A 13,974-nucleotide genomic window follows, 5' to 3' on the forward strand; every position below is an offset into this window, starting at 1 on the left:
CAAAAGTTGAACATTTTGGACTTTTGAATATTTCTGAGTTTCAAAAGTCAAAAATTTGCAAGAAAAAGCTAGCAAATTTTCGGATTAATTTTGAGACTAATCAGAAATATTTTGTAGAAAAAAGAACATTTATGTTTCAAAACTTGAGTATTTGATAGAAATTGTTCCAATTTTTAGATTTATCTCAGAAATTGTCAAGAAAAAAACTTTTGAAAAGACTAAAATATGCTACAAACGACTCAAAAACTTTTAGATTAATCTCTTTTTTTCCCTGAAAACGCTTGGAAATTTCTGTTTCAAAAATTTTATATTTTCGATCTTTGAAACTGACAAATTTCAGGGTTATTTTTCCAGAACATTTCAGCGATTAGTCTCAAAAAGTTTGTTTTTTTTGCAAATTTTAAATTTTTCAAATTCAAAAATTTCCAAAAGTTGAAAAATCCCAATTCTTGAAACTTAGAAAATGTATAATAGTCAAAAAAAAATTAACTTTTGAAACCTAGAAATTTGTTTTTGCTGGAAAATTTCTTATGTTAATCTCGAAATTTGGGTTTTTATCTAACAAATATTTGACTTTTCAATACCAGAAATTTCCGTGTATTTTCTAGAAAATTTCTGATATTGATCTGAAAGTTTTGGAGATTTTTGGTGGGAATTTACTCCTTTATTTTTCCTGTGACGGCCGTAACACGGCGTTGTGCTGCAGGTCTCTGAAAACCTCGGTCTGACTGTTGGCTCTGCCTGCATGAGGAATTCATTTGTTCCCAGAGTTTTGATGTTTCGCCGTAAAGGAGACGAGGGGCATTAATATCCAGATTCAATCAGATTTCAGGTTTCTTCCTAACAGACTGAAGTTTCAACTCTTGGTCTGTTTCCTTCTCAGTGGTTTCTACTCTGTGTTTAGTCTTGTGCTAATTTGTGTCCTAATTGAATCTACCTCAGTTTGTACTCGCCTCATCCAGCAGGCTGACAGATTTCCACACAACACTGGGAGTTTATCAGGCCGCCATGTTGACACGGTTTCAGACCCGCAGACCAGGCGGTTGGGAGGACGTTTCCAGAAATGTAGACGGTTCCTTAAAGGTTAACGAAGCAAACTGTAAATCACTTTGTCTCTGACTCGTGTGTTGTCCTGATGCGGTTAAAGTAGTTTTGTGCAATATACGTTTTTCTTGTGCGAAGTGGTGCGAAAAAGGGAGAATCTCCTCTGTTGGTGTTTAAATCAGCCACATAATAATAATGATTTAAAATATACGGCGGCGTATTAGGACCATCAACGAGAGAAAAATTAGTAAAAAAACTAACAAAGTTTGAGCTTATTCACAGAAATTTTCTAGGAAAAATGGAAATTTCTGAGTTTCAAAAGTGGAAAATTTGCTAGGAAAAAAGATAATGAAATTAATCTCAGTGATTTTCTAGGAAAAACTTGAAAACTTTCTGAATTTTGTTAAAAATTCTCCACTTTTTTTTTATTTGAGTTTCAAAAATTTTAAATGTTCCAGTTTAAATAATTTTTTATCTTCCTAAAAACAATTCTGAGATTTTTTTTTTTTTTTAATAAATTTTGGACCTCATAAATTTCTATTTTTTTTTCTGGAAAATTTGAAATTTAATCAAATTTTTTTTTTAAAAGTTTTATGGCAGAAATTTGCTCCTTTGTCTCCTTTCTTTCTGCAGTGGCCGTAATGCGCCGTCGTAAAAACTTTTAACCACTTTCTAATCAACATTCAAGCCTTTTTTTGTTTTCAGCGTTTTTACTCCGATTACACATGAATGTACTTGGTTTTGTTGTTTTTTCCTCCATGTTTTATTCAGTGCCTGATGTGTTGAATCATCGTTCAGTCCAGTAACATTTACATCATATCTGCCTGTTAAACCTACAAACTGAGTCCAGCAAGAGGCTCAGTGAACAACATAAAGACTAACAAACGACTCTGAACGAGTCTTTCCATAAAGACTTTTTGCTGTAACTTTTACTCTAATGCCTTTTTTCCACAGAAAATAAACAGTCTGCCCTTTATTCTCATTAAATGATTGTATTTAGTAGTATGGGTTTACAAGTAGTTCAAATAAAATGTTAAAATAACTCGAATAAGGACACACTAGTATAAAGATTTGGGGCCAAAGTGTGGGCGGGGGGCCATTTGGGGCCCTTCAAATGATTTTGTTTGGCCCTTAACGACATGTCAAGAATGGTTAAAAATGGTTGAAGACATGCAAATATTTGGGAAAATGTCTGTTTTTCTTTTAATAAGTCAACAGTCTGAAGCCATTTTTGGTTTTGATATTTAAAGATATAGATTTACTAAAAATGTTTATTTTTGAGCAGGTAAAACAATAAAAAAAAAATCAAACTATATCTTTCAGTTTTAATTTAATCAACTTTGTGGCCTAGTAGTTAAATTTAGCTTGTTTTGGGCTCCCTGTCTTTGGCTCATCAAAATAATGTATGTTGTCTTTTAATACGTTTATCACAAATCTTACATTTTGTAACAAACTGTCACAACATGGTGACAATTTTAATATGTAAAAATCATATTTTTATAAAAGTTAACTTTAGTCTTTTGTTTGTAGTTTTCTTTTGTCTCATATCTTCTGTCCATTTTCTTGGGTGGAAGCTAGTGCTAACTAGCTGCTAATATAGCCTTGCTAGCTAGCTAGCCCTTTGTGTCTGTCATGGATGATGGGCAAAATGACAAAAAGTTACAGTAATATTCTTTTTATATCTATTTTCCTTGTATTATCCATTTTCTTTGCATCATTTTCCACAGGAGAAAATGTACCAATACTTCTTCGGCCAAATGTTTTTTTGTTTTTCTTTATTTTAAAGCCCAAAAACTGAAATAAGGTTGTTTTTTTCCCCTTTCTCTCTTGAACTCTCAACGAGATTGAGTCAGAACTTTTCTACCTTATAAGATACATAAATCACCCTGATAAAATGGCGTCTTGGTCATTATTTAGCCTCATCAGGTCACAAATGCAAGCTAACATTTTAGTACCGTAATACAAAAAACAACAGGCACAACAAATCACTGTTTTTTCTGCGACACCGACTGGAATGGATCACGACTGCTGAAATTACTCAAATCCTAACGTAACGTAAACCTGATTCTGTTTTCTCAGTTTCAAACAGCTACATATTTTTCTTTTTCACAGAGAACTGGGAGTAATCTGCTTTCATTTGGCGTTTGAAATCCGATCGATGTTTCTCAGTTAAAGCAGCATCACATCAGGGAGGCCTGGTCGATGAAGGTGGCCAAAGTGATGTCGCGCTGAGACAATCCGCCGCAGTCGTGGGTGCTGAGTGTAATCTGGACCTGCAGGGATAAAAAAGAACCGCCACACTCAATGCTAGCTCAGTTTCTAAAGACCATGTAAATACACAAATTGGAAATACAAACATACATTTGCTTAATGGAAACATAACCATTTAAAAGAAACTCACTCTTTGCACTAGAGTCACTGTTTTTCCATTATAAATGTGTTGCAAACCTTTACCGCTATTTTGCTAATGTCAAAAAACACAATTTTGCAATTGGAGTGTTTCTATTAAATAAACACAATTACTGAATTAGTTTGTTCACGCAATAAGTCATTAAAAAACCCGCTACGCCATCCTCCTCCTACCAAGTCCTCTTTGTCGTCTTTGTCGTTTCTGCCAGTAGTAACATCCTGTTGTTGATCATGCGACTCTTGTGATGTGTAAAATGTTTGCAGTTTTGCAAAATAAATGTTGGCACTTCACAGCAGGGCAATAACTTTATCAAAAATGATTTTTTTTGGCATCGGTTTATCAAGCAATTTTATTTTTGTAATTCCAATTTGTACAATTATGGTCAATGGAGACACAGTTAATTAGGTGGGTTGTTTTAGTATGGAAATTGTTTTATTTCAGAAAACTGCAATGGAAACACTTTTTTCACATCACGAGTCACATGATAAACAACCGGATCTTACTACTGGCAGAAACAACAAAGAAGATGACAGGAAGTAGTTGGAGGATGATGGTGCCACATGTTTTTTTATGACTTATCACGTGAACAAATTTATTAATTCTTATTTAATGGAAGCAATGCAATTACAAAATTACAAATAACATTAGCAACATTTTGTGCATATTTTTGGAAACGCAGCTACTGACAAATCTAATTTAAGTGATCAAGTTCAACCAGTAATTTAAACTGATAAGCATGTAATTATGGGATAATCTCATATTTACATCATCGCTTAGTCATAATTAAGAAACAAGTTGGATTTTGTTTTTCATCAGAGTGGCAGCAATGGCCTTCCATATGATTGAGATCCTCCTATAAATTTTATTTTTTTGTACCTAAATGTTGGATGTGAGGTTTTAACATGTCCAATATTATTAAAACATTAGTAAAATGTTATTTAATTAATTTTTGCACATATCTACCAACATGTAACCTCAGCTGATGTTTGGTACCTTGTTGTAAACGTTGAACCACTCGGGATGATGGTCCATCTTCTCCGCTTGTAAGGCCACTCTGGACATGAACCCGAAAGCCTGCAGGCGGAGCGGAAGCGTCACGCAGTCATGTTCAGACGGCGTTCATAAGCGGCTTTGATGAACAAACCTGATTGAAGTCTTTGAAAATGAATTCTTTGTAGATGGCGTCGCGGCCGACCGTCTCCACCCACTGGGCGTTTCGCAGCAGCGGCAGCAGGTGAGCGCGCTCCTCTTCGCTCAGAGTCTGGATCTTACCGGCCTGCAGCATGGCAGGGACATGAGAGCTCAGATACTTCCTTGAAATTTTCTGCATTTCAAATTTTGAAAATTTTCGACTTGAAACTTTTTCTTCCTTGCAAATTTTTGAATTTTCAAACTCAGAAATCAAAAATTTTCTGGAATTTTTATTTCTAGTCAATATTATTTTCTTTTGGAGCTCAGATATTTTCTTGTTTCTTCTAGAAATGTTTTGACACTCAAATGTCCATGCAGAAATTTTGAGACTAATCTCAAAATTATTTTTTTCTCCCCAGCAAATTTTTAGCTTTTCAAAGTCAGAAACTTACTTTTCTTTTATTTTTAGAAACTTTGATTTTTAAAAATCAAATTTCCAAGTTTGTTTTAGAAAATTTCTCAGATTAATCTAAAAATTTCAGATTTTTTCTAGCAAATTTTCAATTATTGAAACTCTGATTTTCTTGTTTTTTTACTAGAAATTTTCTGGGTTTGAGAAACTGAAAATATTTCACTTTTCCAACTCTGGAAATTTCCATTTTTTGTAGAAAATGTTTAAAATTAATCTCAAATGTATATTTTTTTTCTAGCTAGTTTTTGACTTTTGGAGCTCAGAAAGTTTCCTTATTTTACTGTGAATTTTCCTTGATTTTTTGATTTTTTTTGTTATAAATATGCTCCTCTTGCCCCTCTGTCTCTGCCTGCAGAGGCTTTTACTCGCTGCTGCGGGTGGGGAGAGGGGCAGCTTCTCAAACACAAACACTGATTGGCTGAAAACGCGTCCATCTGGAAACGATAAGCCGCCGCATTCCTGCTTTTAAAAAAAACTGATTATTTAAATGTGTTTTCTGTTGGTTGAGGGGATTGTCTGCATACATTTGGTCATTTCTATTTTAGTTTTTAGCTATTTATTCAAAGTCACATGATTTTAGTCAGCTGTTTGAACCAAGCAGATGTTTCTTTTTCCCTGCTTGGATCTGCGCTGTGACATCAGGTATCATAGCAACAGTGTAATCTACTCAATCAGTAACATCATCAGCTCACAAACAAATCCCCTCTGGCTCCAACACGCAAACTCAGCGGACAGTCGGGATAAAACTGCGCATTTCTGCATAAATCCCGCACATTCCTGTTCGTTGTGGTGTAAAAACGCCGGAAGTGAAGCAACAGGTTGCCGTACTCACCATGCTGGAAGAGAGGAAGCTCTGCTGCGGGAGCCGCTGACTGCAGCTGGACCTAATCCATCTGAACAGGGAGCTGGGGGTCCTGAGAGGCCGTCTCTGCTGAAGCCTGAGCAGAAATCATCCCAGACAGAGGCGAGTCCAGCCGCAGGTTTAATCATAAACACTCATCTGCTGCACCAGGCATGCGTGGGGCCAGCTGCTGTTTGCTCTGTGATGACACTCTGCTTCCTGGACTCACTAAAAATAATCAATATTCTGTACAAACAGTGAAGCTAAGGTTAATGTTCAATAAAATGCAGGGAAATCACACACAAATCAGCTCCAAATAGTGCATAAAAAGCTACTAAAACAGATAAAACAGAAAATAAATACATATTTAGTTGAACAAAGGAGAAAAAAAATTAAATGTCAATAAAAGTATTGATTTTTGTCATTTACAATGTTTTTTCTAGACCCAACAGAACGTAACTTCATCTGTAACCATTGGTGTAAAAGTGGGCGGGGCTAAACCATCTCTTGTCAAGATGATTGGTCTGAATTGGACCAAATTCTACAGGTCAACCAATCAGATGTTAGACCATGTTTAATAACGGACAGAGACAGAATACCTATATCTGCCATTAACATATGAGGAATTTAGATTTTTAATTAATTATATTTTAACTATCCATATTTAATTAGATGTATAAATCAAATTTCTGGCAACTTTAGTGCCAGAAATTTGTAAATGTTTTTATTTAATATATTAATTTATTCATTATTATATGTATTTAGTAATTAAATGTGATGATTTAGTTGACCGAGTGTTAAATATTGTTTAAAATTAGTAAATTAATTAGAAAGTGCTCATATGAATATACCACCATTTTTATCCAGTTATTCAAATTCAAAAATATGTTATTGATCCCAAAGGTAAATTAAATAAATATATGTGTATATTAAGTAAATAAATATACATTATATATAAAAAAAGTTTTAACATTTGTTTATTATGTTGTGGCACTTTTGGCCCTCTGTAGAAACACTAAAAGTTACTCTGTGGACTAAATATAATTGAAAACTATGACAGTGTGGGTAAGTTTGGAAAAAATAAAATGCAGCAGGAAAGATGGACTTTCTATTCAGTATTCTGAGGAATAAAATTCCCTATTTTCAGTAAACGAAATAAATCAAATGTAATGGGTGGTATCAATGAGTCTCCAGAAGTCATTCGACCAGGTTTCAATAAAAACTTTTATTCTGAGAAGAGTAAAAACAAATCAACCTCAGCAGCGCAGAACAACGCTGACTACTAACATTTTTTTTTCTCAGATTCAACAAAAGTCAACAACAAAAAAGAAATCTCCTCACAAAAAGCATAAACTAAAAACAAGAGGACTAAAACGCCACCTGGTGGCCACAGCAACACAATACAGTGGGACAGAGTTAAATAAACAGATAAAAAGTGCAACTTAAAATACAAACACACACCTGAGGGAGAAGAGTAAAAACAAACCAACATCCTCTTCAACTCTCTCTCCCTGCTCCAGCCTACATGTGAGAATAAAAACAATGTTCAACCGAACTGTGCTGGATTAGCACCGGTTGTTCGCGCCAAAATAAAAAAAGAAAATTATAATAAAACTGGTTATAAAAACCCCCAATGATGGTCAAAACTTCAAAATGACACACTAACAAACAACAATAAACAACATATGGTAAAAACTTCAACATAAACAACAACATCCGTACAGAAAACAAACGTATATCGCAGCAGAGAACTTTCCTCAGACTTACCCACAGCAGCGCGGAACACCGCTGAGGGAAAAGGGGGAAGCGGTGAGGGCTGGACCGAGCTACGGAAACCCAGGAGACACAAACGAGGCAGAGAGCAGAAAGGCGATCCGCGCAGGCAAAAACAACAAATAAAAATAACTGAATAAGATAAAATTCACAAATTCTCAATATGAAATGATTTAGAAATATTTTTTTTAAAAAGCACATTTGTAACTCTGTTACGCTAACATTAATTTTTCACATTAAAATGTCACATTTTGAATTAACCATCACACTGAGTTGTAAGGTAGCATTAGGTTTGAATAATGTATTAAATTTGAGTCTAAAAACCTACAGATGTAAAAACTAAAGAATGCAGAAACCGAGAGCAGATCAGCAGATCTGAAAGATCATTCCAAAGGCCAAAGGTTAACAGGTTCCTCCAGTGGGATTTGCCCCAGTGAACACATCTGTCACTGGGAGAGCTGGAGGAAATGAACTGGTTAATGAAATGAAGACGTTACTGGGATCAGCATTTACCAGTTGGCTGCATTTCAGGAGATTGGGTCAAAAACTGGAGACGACGGAGTTCAGACAATGTTTTCTAAAACGGCTGCCGCCAGAGGGCGCTAGAGGGAAGGTGGAAACAAGAGGGAAAAAATGACAAAAATAAAAATACTAATACAATTTGTAATAATACAGTTTTAACTACATATATTTTTTTTAGCATAAAATTATTCTAGTGTACAGTCATTATTAAGTTAAAATAATTTATTGAAAAGTTATTTACCACACTCATCTTTATGATTGGACTGCTAGCATAGTTAGCATAGCAAGCAAGTGCGAAATGGACACAAGTTTACCAACAAGAAAAAGACCCAAGGAACCGTCCAGCTGCCCGCCTGCGGGGGACATTGAATAACAAAAATAAAAGTAAGAAAAATATTCTAAAAATTGATGTTTCGTTAGGTATTTTGTAGCATTATCTGCGGGTTTTCAAAGAGGGTCCCGACCCGAAGCTAATGCTATTTGGTGGTCATGGCGTGGAAAAATATGGGAACCTCTGGGTTAAGAAATGCATATAAACGCCTCTAAAGCCATAATAAACTTTAGAGTTTCTATCATCCGTCCATTTCGTAATTTATAACGATACATTAGCCGGATATATGACTCCAAGCAGAAAAGAAAACACCTTTTTGACCTTTGACCGGGTTTTACGCAGGTGGGAGAGCTGTAAAGATGAGCAGAAGGACAGATAGTTTCCAAGAAGCGACATGCATTCCAGCAGGCTGCGCTTTGCAGCCCTGTTATTTTTACCCCTGGTTACCTGCAGCAGAGGAGGAATAATCAAAAATGAGGAGTTTTATTCTGTATTTCCAGAGGACGGTGAGTGACGTTTGGCTCAGTCTGATTTATGTCGCATATTTTCTGTTTTCCTCCAGTTGTTCGTCTGAAACGTGTTGTGATGTGAAACGCCTTTGTGGATCCATATCGTTTTTATGGACCATAAAAAACGATATGGATCCATATGGATCATCGATCCATATGCGATCCATATGGAGTCTATAAATCAGGATCGAATCTCTGCAGGACTTCCTCTGAAAATGGACCAGGCTCTGCTCACGTTTCACAACAAGCTAACAGAACCGGTCCGGGTTTTCTACACCTCAGATTACTGCTACAAGGTAACGGAAAATTACTTCATAACAAACTAAAAAGTTGGCTACAAACTAAATCTTTACGTTGATGCTAAATCTCGCTCACAAAAAATGACGAGTAAGCTAAATATTTGGTTTACAAACTAAATATTTAGTTAGCCTGCTAACTAAGCTTGACATTTAGCTTATGAATTGAATATCAAATTAACGAGCTAACATAACTAAATATTTAGTTTACTATCTTTAATTCAAAAAAATGTTTTTGTTTATAATCTAAATCTAATCGTGTCAGGCTAAGGCTATATTTAGCATTTTATTTAGTTATTAAGGTAAGAACTTGACTTGATAACTAAATATTTAGTTGGTAAACTAAATAAGCTAAATATTTAGTTTACAATTTTATTATTTTGCTCCAAACTAAATATTTAGCTGATATTCTAGTTGACAAAAGCCAGCTAAATAAGCTAGTTTTTAATTAAATATTTAGCAAGCAAGCTAACTAAACTAAATATTTAATTTGCAATCTAAAATCTTAGTTGGCAAGCTAAATATTTAACTTCAAACTAAATATTCTGTTTAGCTAACTAAATATTTAGTTTGAAGCTGTGAAAATAAGATATCTTTTTCTCTTATGATAAGGTAAATAACCCAAATTATTTCTGTTTTAATCCCAAATTATGTGTAATTTATTTTCTTTTTGTTCATATTTTCTGTAATTATGCGTCACATTTAACTTTGTGTAATGTGGAGACGTATTTAGTTGTTTAAATTAACATTTTTGCCTGTTTTTAATGTTGCAGTGTTTGAAGCAGCAGCTGGTCACCGTGAAGCCCAACAACAACAATGCGTCTGCAGTAATCAGCACTAAATTCGCCCTGACGCTGCAGGTTGAGCCGCAGACCAGGAACTCAGCGCTCTGCAGGTGAAAACCAGCTGCTAGCTTCGCTAACACTCACCGTTTCTGCTGCTAGCTTACAAATGGTGGCATCAGCATCCTGCGGGATTATTTACTGGCCTGTTTGAGAAACCGTGACCTGCTTTTGGGAGCTGAGTGACGTCGTCTCTGAAATCTCTGAGGTTATTGATCAGGAAGCTTTCGGGGGTTAATAAGAGCCGACATGCTAATATTGATGAAAATGGTTCATTAAAACCTGAAAGCAACCAAAGAACAGAGACATTTTCCATCTTTATAAACTCAGCCGTGCTTTTGGGGATGGATTTACTCCCATAATCGCCTTTATTTTTCTGGTCTTTGTTCTTCTGTGATCAATGCTGAGGTCTCTACCCAGACGATTGATTTGCTTTCCCCCGGTGAGAGAAAAACCCGTCAGAGTGACAGCCGGTCTGTCATCGCAGCTCCGGATCAATAGCAACATGTAATCCATGTTTCTGTTCCTGAAACTGGAGACAATCAGGAGATTTATGCTGCGCTGCTAAAGTTTTAGCTTTTTTTTTTTACATTTAATCAGGTGACAAATAATAAAACATTGGAATATTTTCACATTTTAGGGAAGTTATGCAGTTATTTAAAGACATATTGATCTAAAACGATGTTGAGCTGCAGTCAACTTCTCCAGGATATTTTTATAAATACTTTTTTGATCTTCAATGTTGTGTTGTTGTTTTTTTTTTATAAAAAAAATAACAAATAAGAATAAAAAGACACATACATTTTTTTCACACTGTCTGTCTGAAGTTAAATCAAACCAAACTTTTATTGTTTTAGTTTAGTTAGAATTACCAAAATTATTTCTATTTAGGTTTTTCGTAACTTGCCTTCAGTTCAAAAGTTTACATACATTTGCTGAGTATCCTGGAGAGTGAATGAACTATAAAACATGCCTTGTTCCTGTGCATTCAAATCAAATTAATACACAGATTAAACTGTCACTTTTTTATTTTAAAATATTAGTTTGAATAATAAGCAGTAAATGTGAGTTTTTGACTGAAATATTTTATTTCATGCCTGACTTTATCCATTTGTTAGATGAATCTTTTAATTAAAAATGGTCATGATGTGGTTTTACCAATATAAACTGAAGTTTGTAACATTTTGGAAGAATCTGGAATTGGTGTTTTTCATTGTTCTGCCACCAGGTGGAGCTCCTGAGCTTCACAGGTGAATCTGAATCCATTAACACATTTTTTTTTCTTTGCACTGTTTTGATGAGAAAAACAGCAGGCGGCTTTTACAGAAAAACGGCATCAGATAAAAGCTTTTCAGGGAAATTTGTCTGTCGGTGTTGTGGCTGCAGATGGAGTCGAACGTATAAGGAAGGAGGCCATTACTCCGTTTGGATGCAGACGCCTGCGGCCTCCGCCGACCCAATCTGCAGCGTCTCAGTGGATAAGAGTCCAAACAATGTTTACCTGCGTAAGTATAACACACTAATGAGAACCGACATTTGGGCCTCACGGAGCCCAACGATTACTTACCTGAGTCGGAACTGAGCAGTACGGAAGAACATTAGGGCCACTGGAAATAAATACTGTTTTGTTGAAATTGTTTATGTACCATCAGGAAAATCTAGCCTTAAAACTCTTTGCAACACTTTTTCAGTGTAGATAAAGTGCAGATTAACAATTCCAACAACAAGCAAATTACCGTCACCGTCCTAAAGCAATTTCTTTTTTTTTTTTCTTGCCAGTCAGTTTTGGGAAAAAATGACTCTGACCATTAATTTAGGGAGGTAATGCTATGCTAACTACATAACTGACATACACCTAAGCTCTTTATTTGGATTTAAACATAGATTGACACATAATTAGAATTCTATGAAAAAATTTAAAATCCTGAGATTAAGGTAAAAAAATGTCAGAATTAAAAAAAAGTAATGACTGTGAAACTGAAGTCTTAAATCTCAGAATAAGGGCAGACTTCTGACTTTTTTTCTGAAAAAGAAACATAAATCTCTGAGGAAAAAAAAGCCAAAATTTTGAGAAAAAAAAACACTGAGAAAAAAGCCAAAATTCTGACATTAAAGTTGAAATTTTGAGAAAAACATCAAAATTGTGTTGAAATAGTAAAAATTCTCCAGAAAAGTCGACATTTTGAGAAAAAAGTCGGAATTTTGTAAAAAAAAAAAAAAAAAAGAAAAAGAAAATCAGAATTCTTTTTTTTTCTTTTTTGTGGCCCTAAAGTTCTTCCGTAGATCAGAAGCGCTCCTGTCTGTTCATCGATCAGAGCGGAGCGGCCGTCCTGAAAACAGATAAAATGTGTGGTGCTGGTTGTGACGCGGCGGCGGCGCGGTGCATTAGGCGGCGTGGAGGGATTAGAGGCGTAATGGGATTCTGAAAGCGCCTCTCTGCATAATGCACACTCTACTTAACAACACTGCAGATTATGCTCAGATCAGACTTTTAAGGCCAAGTGGCCATTATCTGCGCCGGTCAGTGTGACTGCGCCTTCCACAGCGCGGTGAGCTTCCATTAGCTCTGCAGACCGGTGATTACTCCGACCGCCCCTCCGGACCGGATCAGCCTCCGTAATGTTCTGGTCAGCAGCTGGAAACGAGGCGGCCCTGTTAGGAAAACCCACCGCTTGTTGTTTCATATTTGTTAGAAATGTTTGCTTTTACGCAACCAGACAAACCAAAAATTATACTCGAGTAAGAGTGAAAAAGTATTTGATAAAAAGTTTACTCAAGTACTGAGTACACTGCAAAAACACAAAATCCTACCAAGTAAATTTGGTCTAGTTTTTGTGCAAATATCTTAGTACACTTGAAATAAGATTTAACAAACATAAAGTAACTTTTCAGCCAGCTATATGAGCTTGTTTTAAGTCAATAACGCCTTAATTTTGTTACAAAAATTCTACTGGCAGATTATGTCACTTATTTCACAGTCGTTACCTAGCAACGCCAGCCAAGCTCAGCCCATCGCCTAGCAACCCAGTTCTAGTTGGCTGATTATTTCACTTATAACAAAACATTTTTTTCATTAGTAAAATAATCTGCCAATAAAACTAGAACTTTTTCATCAGAATTAAGAATTTATTTACTAAGAATAAGCTCATATATCTCGCTGAAGTTACTTTTAAGTTAATTTTGACTTACTCAAGTTAACGAAGATATTTACGCTAGACACTACACCAGGATTTTGTATTTTTGCAGTGTAACTAATCAAATTATCAATCATTTAATATCTAAAATTACATTACCAGATGGAACAAAATATCAAGTTAATTAAAAATCTTTGTATTTTAAGGATGAAAATGATGATAATTCATAAAGTAACAAAAAATAACCAAATCAGGCAAAATAATTTTTCCAAATCAGTTTCTTTCAATAAAAAACTGATTAAACTTTTAACAGAAACTGCAGGTGTGTGTCTGTGTCTTTGGTTAAAACGTGTTTGTTTTCCATTCAGTGGGGAGAAAATCCAGAAATTTTACTCGAGTAGAAATACTTCATAATAAAATTACTCAAGTAAAAAGTACAGCATAGTAAAAATACTCCTAAAGTTATATATTTTTAGAAATGTAGCTCCAGTAAATGTAAATATAGTTTCTACCAAACTCTGGGAGCCACAGACCAAAGTCAGACTCCATGTTTTTCACCGGGATCGGCTCTGATTTTGCTCGACTTTCCCTCTGAATCTGTCGGTTCATCTGTGAATGTGGAGTTTAAATTGAGTTTAATTAGAAGGGCAGCAAATAAAGGAAAACGCT

The 13,974-nt window shown here is 35.2% G+C and overlaps 2 protein-coding genes across 2 annotated transcripts in view; one reads left to right on the top strand and one right to left on the bottom strand.

Moving 5' to 3' along the window:
* Positions 1–1,788: 1,788 nt before the first annotated feature.
* Positions 1,789–6,094, bottom strand: pcbd1 (pterin-4 alpha-carbinolamine dehydratase/dimerization cofactor of hepatocyte nuclear factor 1 alpha). The gene is made up of 4 exons (XM_007566920.1): positions 5,890–6,094; positions 4,599–4,730; positions 4,448–4,528; positions 1,789–3,317 (listed from the first exon to the last, which is right to left on the bottom strand). Exons 1-4 carry the CDS (start codon positions 5,890–5,892, stop codon positions 3,225–3,227), a joined length of 309 nt encoding a protein of 102 aa, XP_007566982.1. The 5' UTR covers positions 5,893–6,094; the 3' UTR covers positions 1,789–3,224.
* Positions 6,095–8,461: 2,367 nt separating this feature from the next.
* The window catches only part of LOC103148274 (heparan-alpha-glucosaminide N-acetyltransferase), a 31,672-nt gene continuing 26,159 nt past the window's right edge, over positions 8,462–13,974 (top strand). Inside the window, exons 1-4 of the mRNA XM_016679053.1 lie at positions 8,462–9,030; positions 9,235–9,329; positions 10,103–10,224; positions 11,558–11,676. Of these exons, the coding sequence (XP_016534539.1) occupies positions 8,919–9,030; positions 9,235–9,329; positions 10,103–10,224; positions 11,558–11,676 (448 nt within the window). The 5' untranslated portion in view covers positions 8,462–8,918. The remainder of the gene's footprint in view (positions 9,031–9,234; positions 9,330–10,102; positions 10,225–11,557; positions 11,677–13,974) is intronic.

Source organism: Poecilia formosa, unplaced genomic scaffold, assembly GCF_000485575.1.
Source record: "Poecilia formosa unplaced genomic scaffold, Poecilia_formosa-5.1.2 Scaffold201, whole genome shotgun sequence".
Lineage (NCBI taxonomy): Eukaryota > Metazoa > Chordata > Actinopteri > Cyprinodontiformes > Poeciliidae > Poecilia > Poecilia formosa.

Bases quoted from the DNA above. Each gene is read 5' to 3' on its own strand.
- pcbd1 (XM_007566920.1), bottom strand. The intron at 4,529-4,598 runs GTTTGTTCATCA...CTCCGCCTGCAG, and splicing joins TTTTCAAAGACTTCAATCAG to GCTTTCGGGTTCATGTCCAG. The intron at 3,318-4,447 runs GTACCAAACATC...TTATCCCTGCAG, and splicing joins GGTTCAACGTTTACAACAAG to GTCCAGATTACACTCAGCAC.